We start from the raw sequence: 22,161 nt of genomic DNA on the forward strand, positions 1-22,161 counted from the left end.
TGTGTTTAGGTTCTTGCCCAAAACACTGGAAGAAACTAGCCCTGGCCCAGAGCCAGATTCTTTCAGCCTCATATAAATTTTATCCCCAAGCCCATTTCTATGGACATCCCTGGGTATGACATCCCTTCTCTCCAGATTCACCATGAGAATATGCTGCAGCCACCCTATACTTAAATTTCCCTGGCAAAGGCTTCGGACTTTGACTTGTCAAGCCTCCACAATTACAAGCCAATTCCTTAAAATAAATCTCCCTGCTTCTCTCTCTCCACATCTTGCTGGTTCATTTTTTTCTGGAAAACCCTGTACTATACATGGCCTCATCCTCAAGATTCATCCACATTGTTACACTTGTCATAACTTTTCTTTTGAAGGCTGAATAACATAGTAGTTAGGTTCATTTTGACATAAAGTATGTATGTACCACATTCACATTTTGTTTAGCCATTCATCTATTAATGGACTCTTGAGTTGCTTTTACCTTTTGGTTATTATGACTAATGCTGCTATAAACAAACATGCACATATATATCTTTAAGACCCTGCTTTCACTTCTTTTAGGTATATCCAGAAGTGGAATTGGCAGATCATGTCATGTTCTATTTTTAATTTTTTGAGGCACCCTCATACTGTTTTTCCATAGTTGTACCATTTTATACAGGCAGGGTATAAAGTTCCAATTTCTCCACATTCTTGCCAATACTAATAGTAGCCATCCTAATGGTTGAGAGAGTATCTCATGGTCTCTTTGATTTGCATTTACCTAATGATTAGTTTTATGGTTTGGATGTGAGGTGTCCCACAAAAGCTCATGTGAAACAATGCGAGAGGTTTCATAGGGGAAAGGATCATGTTGTGAGAGCCTTAATCCAATCAGTGGATTAATCACCTGATGAAGTTACTGAGTGGTAACTGGAGGCAGGTGGGGTATGGCTGGTGTAGCTGGGAATTGGGGTCATGGCTTTGGAGTATATATATTTTGTATCTGGCAAGTGAAGTCTCCCTGCTTCTGATCATCATGTGAGCTGCTTCCCTCTACTACAATCTTCTGCCATGAGTTCTGCCTCACCTCGAGCCCCAAGGAATGGAAGCTTCTGTCTGTATTTTGGGACTGCTGAAACCATGAGCCCCTAAATAAAATTTTCCTCTTCTACAGTTGTTCTTGTTGGGTCCTTTTGTCACAGTGGTGAAAAAGCTGACTAAAACAATTATTGATGTTGAGCATCTGTGTATGTGCTTCTGGACAATTTGTATATCTTCTTTGGAGAAATGTCTGTTCAGGTTTTTGCCCATTATAAAATTAGGTTGTTTTCATATTATTGAGTTGTAGTTCTTTACATATCATAGATATATGATATATCAGATTATCAGATATATGATTTATAGATATTTTCTCCCATTGGAGAGATTGCCTTTCTGTTCTGTTGATAATGTCCTTTGATGCACAGAAGTCTTAGTTTTGTTCCTATATTCATCCAGTTTTAGTTTTATTGCCTGTGCTTTTGGTGTCATATCCAGGAATCATTGCCAAGTCTAATGTCAGGCAGCCTTCCCCCCATATTTTCTTCCAAGAGTTTTATAGTTTCAGTTATAACTTTTAGCTACATTGTGTTTTAGTTTGATATGTGCTATAAGGCAAGGATCATTTGCATGTGTATGCCTCTGTCCTTTAAAAATACTATTTACTTCAGAAATCTTACTACTTCCATAGCTTTGGGTGTAATTTTTTTTTTAATTTGATTTTAATTTTTTAATTTAATCACCCAAGGGTGATCAAATTACTATATCCAGCTTTTACCTGTTTCCTGCATTCTAGACCCCATTTTTCAAATACCACTGAAAACCTCATGGAGGCACTATAAGCATGGCAGCCTGAAAATTCAGTGTGGCTAATTTTATTTGTGAAAATGATGTGTCCTACACCCATCGTAGAGTAACTTAATGAGTAGAAGTAATATATAGGTACATAGGGACATAGAAATAAAAATAACTAGGTTTCAGAGAAATATTGTTAGAGTACATCATGAACTGCCAGTGAGGAGAGGCACATGGGGTCTTGGGGACAGGAGCAAGGTCTTTATAGAGGCATTTTCTCTTATAGATAGATATATTTCATGGACTTTCCCAGAACCTAGGTAACATGTGTCACTCAAATTCCTATGGTTTCCTTGTTATGATATGCTCATTAAGCAATTTTCAGTTCATACACAAAAGAGAAATGAGCTTTTACTTACTGGAAACAGCTCCTTTATAAAGAATCCATTGCATGAATGTAAATTTAGCCATCATACATTTGTAGTGAGCCTGAGACTTTTTGAGTTTATTGAGATAATTCAGCTTCTGGATTGATATTCAGGCACTACTTGACTGAAGTAGTCAAGGCTAGGCTAGACCCCAAGAAAAGATCCCCTTCAGAGGTCTTAGTCCTGCCTGAAACATGGATGGTTCCTCCCTATCCTTGCCCCAAATAATGTTCATCTATCAAACCATAAATAACAGTAGAATATTTATTTTTGCCTTTCCTGTTTTCTACTTTCTTTTAAAAACTTTTATTCATTCTTTTTAGTTATATGCAACAGTAGAATACATTTTGATATAAATATACAAACATGGAATATAATTCTAATTAGGACTCCTTTCTTGTGGATGTACACCATGGTGGTATTCACTGTGGTGTATTCATATATGTACATAGGAAAATTATGTCAGATTAATTCTACTTTTTTTCCTTTTCCTATCCCCTCCCTTCTATTCATTCCCCTTTATCTAATTTACTGAATTTATAATCTTCCCCTCCTCCCTAATGTTTGCCTTTGAAATGTATTATTACTCTTGAATTCATTATATTTGCCATTCCAGTTGCCAGAAGACTAAATCTCAAAGTTTGATTTATTTACATTCAACTTTATTATTATTATCTTTTATTCATTTATTGTTAGATTTATATTATAGCTGTATCCAAAAGACCTAAGAAAACATAAAAAAAGCACAGGGAGGCTAAAACAAAATCCAGTTCATGAATATTAGCCATAACTAACATTATTGAGCTTTTATAATGGGACATGCAATGTGTTAAGCACTTTATGGGATTTCTCATTTTTCAATATTATTTTTTAGTTGGACATAATCCCTTTATTATCTATTTATTTTTATGTGATGCTAAGGATCAAACCCAGGCCCTCGTATGTGCTAGGCGAGCACTCTCCCCCTGAGCCACACCCCCAGCCTGGATTTCTCATTTGATCTCACAAGAATCCTTTAAGGTAAGTCCTATTCATTTTGTAAGAGAGACTCTCAGAGTGCTTAAGTTACTCAGCTGATTTAATAGTGGAGTGGGGATATGAATCCTGGTAGCTGTGATTTTACTGCAGCATGTACTTTACATTAGTAAGAAAAAATGCTGGCCAATCAATAGTTTTTTTAAATTGCACACTATTTAGCTTTGAGATTACTAGTAGTAAATGCAAAGACATTGTGGATTGAAATAGCTCTGTGAATCTATAGAAAGCAGATTTCTACACTAGTAGAATACTTTTTCTTCCAAGTCTTGAGTTTGAGAGGAGTTTGTTAAGCAGATCTTTGAGTTAATTCAACAAATGTCATCATTTGAGACTATTAAGTAAGAAATTCACTGGTGATATCCATAGGGCTAACTTCTGATTTTATATTTGAGATGAAGCTCAGGGTCTAATGTTAGGAATATGACTCTCTTACTAAAAAACTTCTGAGGTAGGAGTGAGGGGAGGATAGAAGTATCAATCCAGGTTTACAGCCTAGTATTAATTGCCTTGATTCTCTCTATTCCTGATGTCACTTTTATTTTGCGTTGCTGGATGGAATCCATAGCCTTGAGCATGCTTGGCAAGCACTCTACCACTGAGCCACATCCCTTCCTCTGCTGCCATGCTTGAGGTTGAAGTCCCTATGGCACTGTATGGCTTAGCACACAACCCAGTTTGCCTGCTTCTGGTCTTTTTCCCTGCAAAATCATCCTTAAAATATTAAGCTTTTGGCTTAATATTTCCAAGACATTGCTTTTGTCATTTAATTCTTCTGTTCAAAACACTTGAATAGCAAATTGCTCTAAACTTTTTAGCTTGCTGTTTAGAACTTGTACAACCAAACTCTGACTGACCTTCATGTCCTAATCACCTTCTATTCCTACAATGGTTGTTCTTAAATTGGAAGATTCATACTCTAGGAGGGATGGGGAGAATTTGAAGCAAAAGGGTAAAACCTAATGTGTCTTATTTTTCAGTTTGAATTGACAAGAATTAAATTTTTTTATGGTGAAATAGCAAATATGAACGATATGTAATTTTTACATTATTCTTAAAGTTTAAATTTTAAAGACCTTTTTCAGTGTTTTCTTGGGCCATATTCTTTGACCGTGAAGATTATAAATTCCTTGCTCTCTTCCAGTCAGTGGGAGTTGGAAGCAGATAACAAAAACTGACCGTGGCATAACCTTCTGAAAATTCCCACATCCAAGCTTTTACACAGCTTGTTGGAACACTGGCTTCTCTCCTCAAAAACCTTTCCTCCAGGTTCCAGCAGTTCTTCCTGATACTCCTGCCCTGTCCGGAAGTCCAGACAATTTCCAGAGTCATTCCCAGGAACGCTTGCATAAAGTGCTCCCTTTTATTTTATAGAATCATACTTTCAGAAAAGTTGAGAATCAACTAGCCCAATTCCCAACTGAAAAAAGGAGAAACTTTAGGGAGCAGAAGGGATGTTTTGTCCTAATTTGAAGGTGAGCCCTTTGAAAAAAAAAGAGTCGAAACTTCTTCCACCTTTGCAGGGCGGTGCCCTGCACGGAGTAGGAAATTCCACGGAACTGTCATCTCCAGAGCGCTTTCACTTAGACGCATTCGTCTCTTGAGGCTGAAGATACTGCACAGCTCTGTGAAGGTGGCAGGGCAGGGTTCCTCCGTTTTAGAGACAAAATAATGAAACTCCAAACATGCTATAAGCTGACAAAAGCCGGGACCAGAATGCAGGTTTTGGATTCTCGAGTGCAGCGCTTTGACCTTGGGGTATTTGGTAAAATATAGGCGAATTTGATCAAGTCAGCCACTGCTGAGCGCCCAGTACACTTGGCGCTAATGGACAGAAGCTCAATTAAACACCCCTGCACCGGTCCGAAAAGCAGAGGGAGTGGGGCGCTGAATCAGAAGTTGTGGTCTGGATTCCCACCCACAGCCTGCAAGGTCGGTTGCGTCCAGAGTTTCCAATGCCACTTAATGCCGGGCAGTATTCTACCGCCCAAGCTCAACGGCGCAGCCCGCGCAAACCCCTGGTCTTCTAGGTCCCGGCTGACTTGTGCCGAGTGGTGGAGTCTGCAGGTGCAGTGGCACGCTTCTCTCTCGGTGGGCGTTGGCCAACGTTGACAGTCGTTAGTGCAGAGGCGGGGCGATGCAAATTAGCTACCGGCTGACTTGATTCCTGGGGGTCTGACCTGTTCGCGTGGTAAGAGGCAGTAAGAGACGGTGAGCGCTGCTCAGGAAGGGCCGCCCCAAGGAGACGGCTGCGTGGGACAGGGTTGGCAGTAGGACCTCTGTCTGTATTGTTTCATTTAATCTGCAATTTGGGGGAGGCAAGGTGAGGGCTGGAATATCTTTAATATTCCAGACATCGGATTTCATTTCTCTTTTCTTTCCTTCTTTCTCTCCCTTTTATTTTGAACCCAGGAATGCTTTAGCACTGAACCGTGTATATATATACACACACACACACTTTCTGGTGTTTTTAATTTTTTCTTTTAAGGCTCAATTTTGTTAAGATGCCCACACTGACCCGCCACTGGTGATCCTCCTGCCTCAGTCTCTAGAATCATTTGAGATTACAGGCCCGCACCACCCAACCTCGCCCCACAACGCACTTCATCGGAGTTTTCAGCATGCATCTCTAACAAATTATTACTTTAAAAAATACATAATTACATATAATAAATTATTAAATTCTAATATCTCTGCATATCCAATATGGGTTCAGCTGTCTCTTAAGATATTGTCTTTTCATAGTTGTTTTATCTGAATCGGGATCTTGATTAGATTCAACTCTGCATTTGTTTATTATCATTCATTTTTGCCCCCTTTTACAAGCCCTTTTTGACAAAGCTGGATTACTTTTCTTGTAGACTTTCCCATCTAATGAATTTGACTGAGTGCTTGCTTATGATGTAGTTTAGTTTTTTTCCCAGTTTAACAGTTGAATGGACTAATACTCAAGCATTAAAAGAGAATAAAATTATAGCATTTGCAGGTAAATGGTTGGAGTTGGAGAATATCATGCTAAATGAACTAAGCCAATCCCCCCAAACCAAAGGTGGGATGTTCTCTCTGATAAGTGGATGCTAATCCATAATGGGGGGTGGGGAGCATGAGAAGAGTAGAGGAACTTCGTGAAAAGGGGAGAGTGGGGAGAGGAGGTGGCATGGGGGCAGGAAAGATGGTCTAATGAGATGGACATCATTACTCTAGATACACATATGACTGCACATATGGTGCAACTCTATATTGTGTACAACCAGAGAAATAAAAATTGTGCTCCATTTGTGTACAATGAATCAAAGTGCATTCTGCTGTCACATATACCTAATAGAACAACAACAAAACTAATATTTCCTGGGTGGTGCTTTGTGATTCCTATTACATTGCATCTACAGCCTGTGAAATTTCACTTTTAGTAGATTCATGTGTTATCAGCTGACACTGATTATAAAGTTTCCATTAGCCTTTGCCTAATGGTTGTACTGTTCATTAGTGTTCAGAGTTAGATCCATAATTTCATTAAGATTGAAAAGGTGGTTTTATGACTTGTTCATTCCTTTTCCATTTACTAGCTAGAATCATGTTGAGAACTTTTTTCAGCAACTGTTTGATTACTACATGATGTTTGTCAATTTTGAAAGTAATGATTTGATATAGTAGTAACCAGTAATGGTGAAAAATGAGTAGTATTCCATGGTGTGGATGTGTCACAGTTTGTTTAGCCATTCACCTATTGAAGGGCATTTTGGTGGTTTAGCTTTTGGCTATAACAAATGAAACTGCTATGCACATTTGTTTTGCTGGTTGCCTCCAGTCATGGACAGTGATCAAGAGGTGGGATTGGTAAAAGAGTGTGCTGAGAGTGAGCACCTTTGGAGTCCCATAAATGTGCCAGGCCATAGGAATAGACCAGAAGCAGCTGGAATAGGAAGATAAATTCCTTTTCCTGTACTTTCCCTCCAGCCCCCTCTACTAATAAAGCCTACCACTGTGTCAACTGGCAAATCTTCCAAAGTCCACGTTCAGTATTATGAAAAGAAGGATTGAAGGGTTTAAACACAGGGCCTTAGGTATGCAAAGAACATACTTCAACACTAAACTCCATCTTGCAGATATATTTTATTTTCTATTCCAGTTAGGTATATATGACAGCAGAATGCATTTTGATTCATTGTACACAAATGGATCACAACTTTTACTTCTCTGGTTGTACTCAATGTAGAGTCGCACCATTTGTGCAGTTATACATGTACCTAGAGTAATGATATCCATCTCATTCCACCATCTTTCCTGCACCCATGCCACCTCACCTCTCCAGTCCCCTTTTTCCCTGAGATACAACAATCTGAATTTATGAGTCTAATAACATAACTTTAAATATATAAAACACAAAATTATCAACAAAAAATAGAAATTGGTAAACCCAGACTGAAAGTGGAGATTCTAATTCGTAGACTGGATAAAACGAAAGTATAAATACATATTTGAAAGGTATAACTAGCAAAATTGATAAAATAAACTTAACTGTATCCAAAATTGATTTGTATTCTTCTCTAGCATACACACACACACAAAAAAATGCACAATATACTGGGAACTAAGGCTAATCTCTACAGATTTTGAACAAAAATTTATACAGAACATGTTCTTTGTCTACAATGTAATTAGCTAGAAATCTGTGTTTTGCATGCCTGAGTTCTTGTGTTTGAGTCTTACCAGCACAATAAGGAGATAGAGAAAGAGGAAAGGAAGGGGAAATTAATATACTTTTTGATGAATTAAATGTGAAATGTTCTCTTTGGTAATGCTCTTTGCCTGCAGATCTATTTTATTTTCTGTTAATCTACCTATGCTAGCTTTTCTTCTTTTTTCTCCTCCTCTTTTTTTCTTTTTTGTATGGGGATCAAACCCAGGGCCTCATGCATGCTAGGTAAGTATTCTACCACTGAGCTATATTCCCACTCCCATACTAGCTTTATTTTGATTAGTATTTATATAGTCTATTTTTTTCTTGTATTTTTTTAAATTTAAATTCGTTTTGGAGTTGTAGATGGACAGCTTGCCTTTATGTATTTTTATGTGGTGCTGAGGATTGAACCAGGTGCCTCATCCATGCTAGGCAAGTGCTCTGCCAATGAACTACAGCCCCTTCAATCTTGTATCCTTTGCTTATAAATAGCACGTGGTAGGTTTTCTTTTTTAGTTCTAGGGATTGTACCCAGGGCCTTGCCCAATCTGGACAAATACTCTACTTCTGAGTTACATGCCCATCCCTGTTTTCTTTTTAATGAAGTATACCAACAATCTTTTTCTTTTACTTAGAATATTTACTCAATTTAAATTGAATGTAGGTGGTAATATTTGGATGTACATCTACCATCTTTTTATAAAAAAATATTTTTAAATTTTTGGTACTGGGTGTTGAACCTAGGGACATTTTAACACTGAGATATATCACCAGTCCTTTTTATACTTTTTATTTGAGACAGGATCTCTCTAAGTTGCTGAGGGTCTTGCTGAGTTTCTGAGGTTGGCCTCAACTTGAAATCCTCCTGCCTCAGCCTCTAGAGTCACTGGGATTACAAGAATGTGCCACCACTTCTGGAATATCTACCATCTTTTAAAAGCACATTCTCAATGTGCCATTTGTTCTGTGTCCCTAATTTTTCTTTTCTCTCTTTATTCTTTGGATTGAGTTGGTTTTAAACCATTTGGTTTCTCCTTTTTATTACTTTGATAGTTTTACATTCTTTATACTTCTTTAGTCATTATTGTAGAGTACAGCATACTTCTTTTTGTTTCCTTACTTCCTCCATGCCATGTCTTGTTGCCATAAGTATGCCATAAGTTGCCTATTCTTTTGTAGGTGATTTGTATTTCATTCTCATGGTTTTAGGATTTTTCTTTTTACCCCTGATTTCTGAAGTTTTGCTAAAGCATGGTTTTATCTTTAGAGAATACCTATGGTGCACTTTAAATGAGAAAATTCTGGCCTTTTTCACTTCTGGAAATTCTCAGTTACTTTTATATATTGCCTTCCCTCTATTCTTGTAGAGCTCCTCTTTCCTCCCTATCTGTTCATTGTTCTTTTATGAAAAACTGTTGTGTTTATCTGCTTTGTATAATGGATAAATTCAATTTGGTTATTCTCTCTTTAACTATCTCTAGTCTTAATTATATTGATTGGGTTGTTTGTTTTTTAGGTGTTAAGTTTTTTGAGTTCTTTATATATCTTAGAGATTAGTGGTCTATCTAATGTGGTAAAAATTTGCTCCCAAGATGTAGGCTCTTTCTTCACTTCATTAATTGTTTCTTTTGCTGAGAAGAAGCTTTTAGTTTGAATTTATCTCATTTCTTGATTCTTGATTTTATTTCTTGTGCTTTAGGAGTCTTGTTAAGGAAGTTGGGGCCTAATCCAACATGATGAAGATTTGGGCCCACATTTTCTTCTATTAGATACAGGGTCTCTGGTTCAAGTCCTAGGTCCATGATCCTCTTTGAGTTGAGTTTTGTGCATGGTGAGAAATACTGGTTTAATTTCATTTTGCTACATATGGATTTCTGGTTTTTATAACACCAATGGTTGAAAAGGCTATCCTTTCTCCAATGTATATTTTTGGTGCCTTTGTCTAGTATGAGATAACTGTATTCGCGTGGGTTGGTCTCTGTGTCTTCTATTCTGTACCACTGGTCTACATGGCTATTTTGGTGCCAATTCTATGCTGTTTTTGTTACTATTGCTCTATATATAGTTTAAGGTCTGGTATTGTGATGTTTCCTATTGCACTTTTCTTGCTAAGGATTGCTTTGGCTATTCTGGGTCTCTTATTTTTCCAAATGAATTTCATGATTTTTTTTTTAGTTCTATGAAGAGTGTCATTGGGATTTTAGTAGGCATTGCATTAAATCAGTTTTGGTAGTATGGCCATTTTGACAATATTAACTCTGTCTTCCAAGAGTTGGAAATCTTTCCATTTTCTAAGGTCTTCTTCAATTTCCTTCTTTAGTGTTCTGTAGTTTACATTGTAGAGGTCTTTCACCTCTTTTGTTGATTTTGGCTATTTTTTAATGGGGTAGTTTTTCTAATTTCTCTTTCAGTGGATTCATCACATATATAGAAATTTGATTTATGGATATTGATTTTATATCTTGCTACTTTGCTGAATTCATTTATTAGTTTTAGAAGTTTTCTGGTAGAATTTTTTGGATCTTCTAAATATCGAATCTTGTCATGGGCAAATAGTGATAGTGAGTTCTTCTTTTCCTATGTGTAACCCTTTAATTTGTTTTGTCTGTCTGATTGCTCTGGCTAGAATTTCAAGGACTATATTGAATAGAAGTGGTGAAAGAGGGCATCCTTGTCTTGTTCCAGTTTTTAGTGGGAATGCTTCAGATTTTTCTCCACTTAGAATGATGTTGGCTTTGGAATTAGCATAGATAGCTTTTACAATGATTGAACTATTCCTACTTTTTATAGTGTTTTGAACTTGAAGAGGTACTGTATTTTATACAATGCTTTTTCAGCATCTCTTGAGATAATCATATGATTCTTGTCTTTAAGTTCATTGATATATGATGTATTACCTATTGATTTCTGTATGTTGAACCAACCCTGCATCCCTGGGATGAACCCCACTTTATCATGGTGCACTATCTTTTTAATATGTTTTAGTATGCGGTTGGCCAGGATTTTATTGAGAATTTTTGTGTCTATGATCATCAGGGATGTTGGTCTGAAGTTTTCTTTCCTTGATGTGTCTTTGGTTTTGGTATCAGGGTGACGCTAGCCTCATAAGATGAGTTTGGAAGGGTTCCCTCCTTTTCTCTTTCATGGAATAATTTGAGGAGTATTGGTATTAGTTCTTTTTAGAAGGCCTTATAGAACTCAGCTCAGAATCCATCTGGTCCTGGACTTTTCTTTGTTGGTAGGCTTTTGATGATTTCTTCTATTTCCTTGCTTGGAATTTATCTGTTTAAATTGTATATGTGCTTCTGATTCAGTTTGGGTAGATCATATGTTTCTAGGAAATTATCAATGTCAAGATTTTCTATTTTATTGGAGTATAAATTTTGAAAGTAACTTCTAATTATTTTCTGTATTTCAATAGTGTCCATCATGATATTTCCTTTTTTTAAAATATTTTTTTAGTTAAAGATGACATAACTTTTTTTTTTTAATGTGGTGCTGAAGATCAGACCCAGTGCCTCACATGTGCTAGGCAAGCACCCTACCACTGAGCCATGATCTCAGTTCAATATTTTTCTTTTTCATCATGAATTTTAGTGATTTGAGGTTTTTTCTCTTCTTTGTTAGCAGGGCTGAGTTTAATTAATTTTATTTATTTTTTCAAAGAACCAACTTTTCAACAGAGATATGATAAATTGTAGTATAAAGGTGTATTAAGAATTGTAATGCAAAAAAATCAATAAGAGAGCTCATGTATAATGGCATAATTTGCTGTGAACATACTTTATATACAGAGTTATGAAAAATTGTGCTGTAAATGGATAATTATGAATGTAATACATTCCACTATTGTCATGTATGAAAGAAATAAAAAAACCCAACTTTTCATTTTGTTGATTCTTAAAATTTTTTTTTGTTTCAATTTCATTGATTTAAGCTCTGATTTAAATTATTTCCTGTCTTCTCCTACTTTTGGTGTTGATTTATTTTTTTCTAGGGCTCTGAGATGTAATGTTAGGACATTTATTGACTTTTTATTATCTCATTGAATGAGCTCAATGCAATGAAATTTCCTCTTAGCACTGCCTTCATAGTATCCCAGAGATTTTGATATATTGTCTCAGTGTTCTCATATACCTCTAGAAATTTTTAATCTCCTCCTTGATGTCTTCTGCTATCCTTTGCTCATTTAATATCATATTATTTAGTTTCCAGGTTTTGGAGTAGTTTCTATTATTTTATTAATGATTTCTAGTTTCATTCCATTATGAACTGATAGAATACAACGTAGTCTTTTTTTTTTTTGTATTTGCTGAGAGTTGCTTTGTGGCATAATATATGGTCTATTTTAGAGAAGGATCCATGTGCTGTTGAGAAGAAGGTGTATTTGCTCGATGATGAAATAGTCTATATATGTCTGTTAAGCCTAAGTTATTGATTATATTATTGAGTTCTGTAATTCCTTTGTTTAGTTTTTATTTGGAGATCTATCCAGAGGCGAGAGAGGTGTGTTAAAATCACATAGTATTATTGTGTTGTGCTCTATCTGCTTCTTGAAATCGAGAAGGGTTTTTTTAATATATGTAGATGCTCCTTTGTTTGGGCCATAGATATTTATGATTGTTATGTCTTGTTGATGTATGATTCCCTCAAGCAATATGTAATGTATCTCTTCTGACTAACTTTGGTTTGAAGTCCACTTTATCTAATATTAGGATGGAAACCCCTGTGTGTTACGAGGCCCATGTGAGTGATATGTTTTTTCCCATCCTTTCACCTTCAGTCTGTGGATATCTTTTCCTATGAGTCTCTAGAAGGCAGAATATTGTTGGATCTTTTATGTTTTTTAATTCAATATGCCAGTCTATGTCTTTTAATTAATGAGTTTGGGACATTAACATTCAGGGTTATTATTAAGACACAGTTTGTGTTCCTGGTAATTTTGGTTTATTTTTGGTTTTTGAGTTGATTTCTCCTTTTATTGGATTTTCCTTTAGTGTACTTCCTCCCTTTGCTGATTTTCATTGTTGTTTTTCATTTCTTCATGGAATTTTTTTTGCCAAGACTATTCTGTAGTGAAGGCTTTAATTTTTGTTTATCATGGAAATTTTTTACTTTGTCATCAAATCTGAAACTTAATTTTTCTGGATATAAGATTCTTGGTTGGCATTCATTTTCTTTCAGAGCTTGGTATTTGTTGTTCCAGGATCTCTTAGCTCTGATGGTCTGTGTTGAGAAATCTGCTGAGTTCCCCTTATGTAATTTGAAACTTTTCTTTTGCAGCTTTTAAAATTCTATTTTTATTCTGTATGGTTGGTATTTTCATTATAATATGCCTTGGTGTAAATCTGTTGTAATTTTTACATTTGGTGTTCTGTAAGCCTCTTGTATTTGGTTTTCCAATTTGCTCTTCATGCTTGGGAAATTTTCTGATATTATTTCATTGAAGAGATTGTGCATTCCTTTTGTTTGTATCTCGGTGCCTTCCTCTATCCCAATAATTCTTAGGTTTGGTCTTTTCATGTTGGCTCATAATTCTTGGAGGTTCTGTTCATGGTTTCTCACCATCTTCACTGTGTGGTCAACTTTATTTTCAAGATTATATATTTTGTCTTCATTGCCTGAGATTCTGTCTTCCAAGTGATATAGTCTGTTGTTGATGTTTTCTATTGAATTTTTTATTTGATTTATTGTATCCTTCATTTCAAAGATTTCTGACTCTTTTTTTCAGGGACTCTATCTCTCTCTTGAAGTAATCTTTTGCTACCTGTATTTTTTCTCTTATGTTTTTGTTGGAGTGGCCAATTGTTGCCCTTATTCCCTTTCTTAATTCATTCTTTGCTTTGCAGATCAATTTAATTATGCACATTCTGGACTCCTTCTCTGATACTTCATCTACTGTACAGTTAATAGAATCTATTATTGCATCAGCTTGGTTTCTTTTGGGCAATTTCTGAATATCTTCCTCTCTAGCAGTATCCATTCAAGGTATTACAGTTTCTATTTTATAATCTTGGAGTATCCCTACAGGTTACCAGTACATCGCCTACAGGAACCAGGATGATGGTCTTGTAGGTCCTGGCTGTTGTCACTAGATGGAAGCTGGAGAGAAAGCTGAAGCTACCGTGTTGGTAGATGGGGTTGCTCTACTGTGTGCAGTGGGCCAGGGTAACAGTCCTCTGCTGCTCCTCCTTCTGCACAGCAGGTGGTTGAGAGAATGTTTTATAAAATTAATGTTGATTTTGTTGGCTTTAATAGTATTCACTTTCTGCATGTCTTTTGGATCTTGGGTTCATTTGTTTGTTTTAAGTGGCATCTTTCTGTGTCTCTTTTACTTCCCCTCCCTCTCCTCCTTTGTGTATATATCTCCTTTCTGGTTGTTTTGTGGCGGTATCACCTGCATCCCTACAACATGGTATAATGTGCATAGCTTTGTCTAAAAATGGCAATGAATGCTTCTCAGCATGGTGGCACATGCCTGTCAGCAATCAGATCTTGTCCCAAAATAAAACAATAAAAATGTCTGGGGATGTTGCTCAGTGGTAAAGTGCCTCCGGATTCAACTCCAGTACCCCCCCGCCCCCCCGCCAAACAACAACAGCAACAACAACAACAACAAGGAATGGCTCCTTGCTTTCAGTGGTGCTGTAGATTTAAGCAGTGTGCTCAATTTTGTAATTGTGAATAAAATAATAAGCTTTTATTGAGTTCTTACTACATGATAGTTACTCTTCTACATATATTGTCTCACATAATGCTCATAACAACTCTGCGAGGTAGGTAAAATCTACAATACAATGATGAGGACCACAAAGATGACCACACGCCCTTTAAGTAAAGTAAGGCATGGCAAGGTTAAGTAATGTCTTTAATAAAAACAAATGAAGCATTTAAATGAATAAATTATCCTTAATAGTAGTAAACTGAGACCCAACTAATCAATGTGCTAAGTTATTTTTTTTCTGAATAATATTAACTTATGACTCAGGTTAATGTAACATGCTTTGTAGTTTGTATAATAATAACTTTTAGTTCTGTGGATAAACACTCACCACCCTTAAAACTCACTGGTCCCTTAAAAGGCATGTATGACCTTAGGGGAAATGATGTGATCCAACAGACTGGAATAGATTCAGAAAGTTGATATCTACTAACACATATCCCATTATTTTTGATTCTCATGTTAATCTTTCTTATACTTATTAAATGCATGAAGAAGTAGAGGTTCCTGGAGTTAAAGATTGCTTAATATGTTATATTATGACAGAGTTGGAATCTGGAGTTAAAATATGTCTTCTTATTGATTTTTTTTAAATTAAAAAATTGTTTTTAGTTGTAGATGGATACAATACCTTTACCTTATTTTATGTGGTGCTGAGGATCAAACCCAATGACTCACAAATACTAGGCAAACATTCTGACACTGAGCTACAGCTGCAATCCCTTTTTATTCTTTTTTAAAAAATATTTATTCTTCAGTTTTAGGTGGACACAATATCTTTATTTTACATTTATGTGGTACTGAGGATTGAACTCAGTGCCACGTGCATGCTAGGCGAGCACTCTACCACAGAGCCACAACCCCAGCTCTCCCTTTTTATTCTTAAATGTCTTTTTGTGTGTGTGTGCATTTTTTCCATACCATGGTGAAATACCCAACTCCTAAATGAAATAAACAGCTCTCTTCCTCAACTTCTTTATTGTTTACAGAAATATTTACAGCTATGTTAGCGACCTCTGAAAGGGACTTGATGTGGGATATCACAGGAAGGAACATCAAGAAATTTATGGATGCCCTCCAAGTAGCTGGTGAGGTGAGGATGTTTCAGATACCTTCCTGGCTCCAGCCAGGGCAGGACCACCTCCACCAAATAGAGGGTTGGGCACATAACCACTATACAAGGAGGATGGGGAGAATTTCTAATCAGCAGAACACTACATGGTCTCCAATCCATTCACAACTCCAGGCCTGGTTTCCATGTCCTTGGTCTGACCCACACCTCTACACAAACCCTGACCCAGCTTTAATCTACTCCCTAGGTCCGCTCTTCCTGTTCCTTTCTCTACCAGGGATTGTTATCCATTTTACTATTTTCACCCTTCAACATTACTTTCCACTTGAGTTCTCTTTTTCCTACAGGTATCAGCTGATAATGTCTTAGAAACTCTCAAGCTATTAGAAGTCAAAATCTTAAATAATAAAATGTCAACTACACTGTGCCAGAAGGTGACAGATACCATCATCACCTACCTGAATATGTTGGTGAGGAGTCTATGCCTCTATGTCAGGGGAAAGGAAAGGTACAAGATCTGATCCCAGAAGTTCTCTTTTGGTGGCTTATTACATTTGGAAAGTAAATGGGACCTGGAATATGAGTAACTCAGGTTTCTAAAAAGTTTATTGGAGTCCATGTCTTGTATCCTAATGCGTGTCAAGAATTGTGATCTAGGTAGTTTGAACATATAGCAATGGAGTGAAGAGATAGGCAGGACAAGTGAGATGGAAAGGGGGAAGGATTTGGGCTGTTGGCCTCAAGTGTGATCTTGTCCTCAGATTGTGACCTAAATCTCCTTCTAGGATGCTGTACACAGTCATCTTTGTTACTGTAACTCAACTAATTATCTCAATCTGTTTACTAACTAACCTATTTATGACTACCCATCTGTCTGCTAGCTCCTTTAGACTAAACTTGCATGTTGTCTATGTATCTATCAACTCTCATTCATACTTTTATATTTACTTTTATGACCCTAGGTTAATCTGCTGCTTTATTTTCTTAGTTAACTATCTACCTATGAGGTGTTCTTCTTTTTCAGATAACCCCTGGCACACTTGTCTTCTGACCTAGACCTTGGATTTATCAGGGATTTTCCAAAGTTATTGCTTCTGTTCACATTTTATTGGTTAACTTTCTGCTGCAGAGAAAGCTCTGTACTCTGGAAACTCCAGTTCCCACCCCCACCACAAAATACTAGACAAGAGACTGTCTAGACTTAAGAACAAGCTCTTGTTATCCATCACTAGAAACATGTGTATTGGCTGGGGTGTGATGTTGATATAAGTGAGTTCCTGCTCTCTTGATAGAATTGGTTGTTGACCAAAGATGATTCTCAAAAGCCTGGGGAATGTGTCTTGGTTATTAGCTTTGGCAGTTAGTTTTTCTTTCTTTCTAGAAGCCACATGGAGAACTGGAGGAGATGTGTTCATCACTCTTAATGGCTGTGGGGTCCCACTTCCCAGGAATGGTCATTGTCAAGCTGTGGGACAGACCTGATCTGCAGAGCCTGCCCCCAAGGAGCCTCTTGGTGGCAGTGGGGAAACTTAACCTCTACCAGGGTATGGATCCCTGTGAAGGAGGAATTAATTTGATCAGAGGACAGGACATTGGGTGTGGGTCCCTGTTAGGGCCTGAGACTACCCTCATCACCATAGTTCTTCTCATGGAACAGCTCCACCTGGGTCAGGCTGAGGTTGTGGTAGGGTAGGACTGGGACAAACCAGCATCCCTGAAGGGTGATGGGAACATAGGAGAGAGTTCTTGGAGACCAGGAATGGCATAGAAGGAAACATGTTAAGGCCTGGGAGCCTGGTTGGCTGAGGAGGACATTTAGGAACAAAGAAGGGAGTGAGCAAGCACAGTAGAAAGTCCCCACTTGACAGAGGGAGTGGGGAGGTCATGAGGAATGTTTTGCTGGGGGAAAACTGGTTTTGAATTTGATTAGAATCTCATAAGATAATAGTGTCATAGTAGGATGAGGCAGGGAATCACCATAGAGTACAGTCTCCATCTCTGGCTCAGTAGCCAGTGGTGACTCAACCCATTCCATTCCAACCTTAATCAAAAATAATAAGTCACCAGGCAAATGACACCTGCCCTTTATTTACCACTTATATCTGAAGTTGGAGACTGGAGGAAGTCAGCTTTTCTTATGGTACTGGCTTCAAATTATAGGGCATGTGGGTTGCACTACCCAGAAAGCTCAGAAGACATGGCAGTAAAAGTTGTGTCCTGATCTAATCCAGGCAGATGCCCCACATTGACCTCAGACAGCCCAGCTTTTTGTTGTTCAAGTTTCCTTGAAAAGGGTGTATTAGCAGGCTGTTTGGACTTATGGTGTGGTAGCAGCCATTATTAAGCTTTACCTTTCTTGTGAGTTCTGTGAGATAATCTCATCAGAAACTGTAGTTCTATCTCACAGTGGAAGAAACTGAAGTCCAGATAAATTGTATCTAGCTCTAGGTTTCTGAGACTCTTTGGATGTAGATCGAGGGCAGAATCCAGGCCTTATGGCCCCTAATGCAGATTTTGTATGCTATAGCTGGAAAGCTTACCTCCCTAGAATAGGCTCTCCATTCCTTCTCCCTCTCAGGTACGATCACCTACATTGGTGCTACATGGAATTATATCCTGCGATTGCTGAGGATGGCTGAGGAGGAGGAGGATATGTTGGCGATGTGTCATGGTGAGGCTCAGATGACCCTGGGGAAGGCTCTCTTGAGTCAGTATAGGAGGAAAGAAAGGCAGGAAAAGACCAGATAATGTGGATCCAAGTAGCCTGAGGAAAGGGCAGAAATTAGTGGGAATAGGACAGGGTGTGAACAGATGCTTGCTATCATCTGGTTGGGGGCAAGAGCCAAACTTGATAGGAATGCTGTGGGTGCTTCTGGAGAACCAGCTATAGTTGGAAGAAAGTATAGTTGGAGAGTCAGTGAGTGAATGGGTTGGTGTTTTCCTGCACAGGATTCCAGTGACCCTTTTAGGTTTGGGTATAGGAGGACTGTATTCTTTTGTGGGAAAGGAAAATTCAATGGGCAGCTGAAGTTCTGTGCTCCTCTCATAGTGCTCAGCAGATTGGTTGTCAGTGCCCGGAAGCATCTGGATATGGGCTCTAAGGATGGTGAAGAAAGGGACATAACACCTGAGACAGCGTCTATCAAGGCCTACCACACCCTTCGGGTTCTGTTCAACCGTTGGCCCCTGAAGGACACGAAGAAGGTGGGAGTGGGGGTAGTTGGCTTTGGGTTGATGGGCTGAAGGATTGATGCTGAAGCCCAAACAGTGTCCTTAAGGAACAATGTCTGTCCCCAAAGAGGAGAGTGATGTTTTTCAGTTACCTCTTCCCATTGTCCAGAAAAGGGGACAGTCAAAAAACCCTGTATGATCAATGCGCATGGTAGTACACACCTGTAATCCCAGTGGCTTGGGAGGCTGAGGCAGGAGGATTTCGAGTTCAAAGCCAGCCTCAGCGAAAGTCAGGTGCTAAGCAACTTCAAAGCCAGCCTCAGTGAAAGTCAGGTGCTAAGCAACTCAGTAAGACTCTGTCTTTAAATAAAATACTAAAATGGATGTGGCTCAGGGGTTGAGTGCCCCTAAGTTCAATCCCTGGTTACCCCCCGCCCCCCCAAAAAAACCCAAACCCATTCACTTTTTCATTAATGATGTAATTGTTATTTGCATTTACTAAATTCCTTCTGTTTGCCAGGCACTGTGCCAGGCTCCGGGAAGATGAATGAGGCAAAGCTACTGAGGACTTGTCCTATCTTTATTCTTGAACTGAGGCCAGCTCATTTCATCTCCTTGTGCACAGGTAGCAGAGCAGGCTCTGGTGATAGTAGGCCATCTCTTCTTCCTCATGTCACCATACAAACTCAAGAACCAAGTGAACTGGTTAACACAACGGTTAATGACCTTAATGTCAGCAAGACTGAAGCCTTTCTACATTTCCCAGGTGACTGCAGTGTGGATGATAAGGAAATGGAATTAGATAATTAAGTTCATGTATTGAACTTGGTACAAGCACATGGCCCACAGGCTAAATCTAGCCTGAAGCCTGTTTTTGAAAATAAGTTTTTATTGGAACTTAGCTGTGCCCATTCATTTACATATTTTTAATATATTGTCCATTGCTGCCTCAGTGTTTAAAAAAAGCAGAGTTGAATTGTTGGTTATAGAAACCCTATGGAAGACGTAGTGTGAAGTATTTCTTGGAGCCAGGGGCTTAGATCAATGGTAGAGTGCTTTCCTAGCATGCACGAGGCCCTAGGTTTCATCCCCAGGACCACAAGAGGAAAAAACAAGACTATTAGAAAATATTAAAAATATACATATTTATTGCTTATCTGCTTTCTATAAAGATTTCATCTTACTTATTGACTGGAGTGAGATGAAATCTTTATAGAAAAAATTTGCTGTCCTCTGTGCTAATGCCTACTACATTCATTGAGTCACTAGTATATACTAGGATATGCAAGTGGAGGTAGAAAAATCACCTTTTTTTCTATGGGGAAAAGGGAACTCTGAGAAATACAGCCTAGGTGATAAATGCTATAATTAGATGTTCTGTGTAAAGATAGGACTGAATTAAGGCCTTTTGGAACACAGAGAAGAAAAGATTAGGTCTGCATGCAAGAATTTAAGGCTTCTCAGAAGAGATGACATTTGAATTGCATCTCAAAGAACTTGGGCAGACCAAGTAAGGAAATTGAATCAGCAATGAAATCTCCCATCAAAGAAAGTCACAGGACCTGACGGCTTCCCTGATGAGTTCTACCAAACATTTAAAGAAGAACTAATACCAAACTTTCTCTGATGTTTTCGTGCAAAAGGAAACAAAGGAAAGGGAATCCTTCCAAAATATGAGGCCAAATTTACCCTGATACCAAAACCAGGCAAGGATGTTTCAAGAAAAGAAAGTTACAGGCCAAATCCCTGATAATCAGAGGTACAAAAATACTGTACAAAATACTTGCAGATCAATTTCAACAGTATGTTAAAAGAATCATTCACCATTCTCAGGGAGGCAAGGATGGTTCAACATTTATAACAGGATGCAGCACATGTTAACAAAATGGACAAAAACCTATTATTATTTCAATAGATGTAGAAAAAGCATGTGACAAAATTGAATGTTTTTACATGATTAAAAACTCTCAAAACTAGATATATAAGGAATATACATAAATAAAGAACATATATGACAAGTTTGTAGCTACTATCATATCAATGGTGAAAAGTTAAAAGTTTTTTTCTAAGGTGCACTCCGTGTTCGTCATAGCATTATTCATAATAGTTAAGATATGGATCAACCTATGTGTCAGCAGATGAGTAGGTAAAGAAAATATGGTATATATTATACCAAGTGGAATATTATTCAACCTTGGAAAAAGGAAATCCTGTCATTTGTGGCAAAAGGGATAAACCAAGAAGACATTTCACAAAGCAAACCAAGCACAGAAAGATAAATACCACATGATATCACATGTGGACTCTAAAGAAGTTGAACTCATACAGAGTAGAAGAGTGGTTGTCAGAGGTAATCTGGGAGATGTTAGTCAAAGGCACAAAATGTCATTTAGACAGAAGGAAAAAGTTCAAAGAGATTATTGCATGACATGGTGACAATATATACATATATAAATAGTAATGTATTTCTGAAATGGTAGATTTTTAAAGTGTTTTTACCAGAAAAAATAAGCATATTGTGCATATATTAATTTGCTCAATTTAGCCATTCCACAGTGTAGACATTACAAAACATCCATGTTGCATACCATAGCATATACAATTTTTGTCAATTAAAAAAAAAAGACGGGGCTGGGGTTGTGGCTCAGTGGTAGAGTGCTTGCCTAACACACATGAAGCACTGGGTTTGATCCTCAATATCACATAAAAATAAAAGTATCATGTCCATCTACTAAAACTTAAAAATAAATAAATAAAAGAAACCCAGCAAAAAAAGTATAGGCATTTTTTAATTTTAATTTTAATTTGTTATATATAACAGCAGAATGCATTACAATTTATATTACACATATACAGCACGATTTTTCATATCTCTGGTTGTACACAAAGTAGTTACGCCATTTGTGTCTTCATGCATGTTCTTAGGGTAATGATGTCCACTTCATTCTACCATCTTTCCTGCCCCCATGCCTTCCCCTCTTTCCCCTTTGCCCTACCTAGAGTTCATCTAATCCTCCCATGCCCCTGACCCCCAACCCCATTATGAACCAGCTCTCCTTATAGCAGAGAAAACTTTCAGCATTTGGTTTTTTTGGGGGATTAGCTAGCTTCACTTAGCATTATATTCTTCAATTTCATCCATTTACCTGCAAATGCCATGATTTTATTCTCTTTTAATGCTGAATAATGTCTCATCGTTAATATATATACCACATTTTCTTTATTCATTCATCTACTGAGG

At 37.6% G+C, this 22,161-nt stretch overlaps 1 protein-coding gene across 1 annotated transcript; it reads left to right on the plus strand.

The window, feature by feature from the left end:
* Positions 1-17,143: 17,143 nt before the first annotated feature.
* On the plus strand, positions 17,144-19,250 carry LOC144378397 (uncharacterized). The gene is made up of 3 exons (XM_078052420.1): positions 17,144-17,293; positions 18,328-18,420; positions 18,799-19,250. Exons 1-3 carry the CDS (start codon positions 17,155-17,157, stop codon positions 18,990-18,992), a joined length of 426 nt encoding a protein of 141 aa, XP_077908546.1. The 5' UTR covers positions 17,144-17,154; the 3' UTR covers positions 18,993-19,250.
* Positions 19,251-22,161: the final 2,911 nt, after the last annotated feature.

This window comes from Ictidomys tridecemlineatus, chromosome 6, assembly GCF_052094955.1.
Source record: "Ictidomys tridecemlineatus isolate mIctTri1 chromosome 6, mIctTri1.hap1, whole genome shotgun sequence".
Lineage (NCBI taxonomy): Eukaryota > Metazoa > Chordata > Mammalia > Rodentia > Sciuridae > Ictidomys > Ictidomys tridecemlineatus.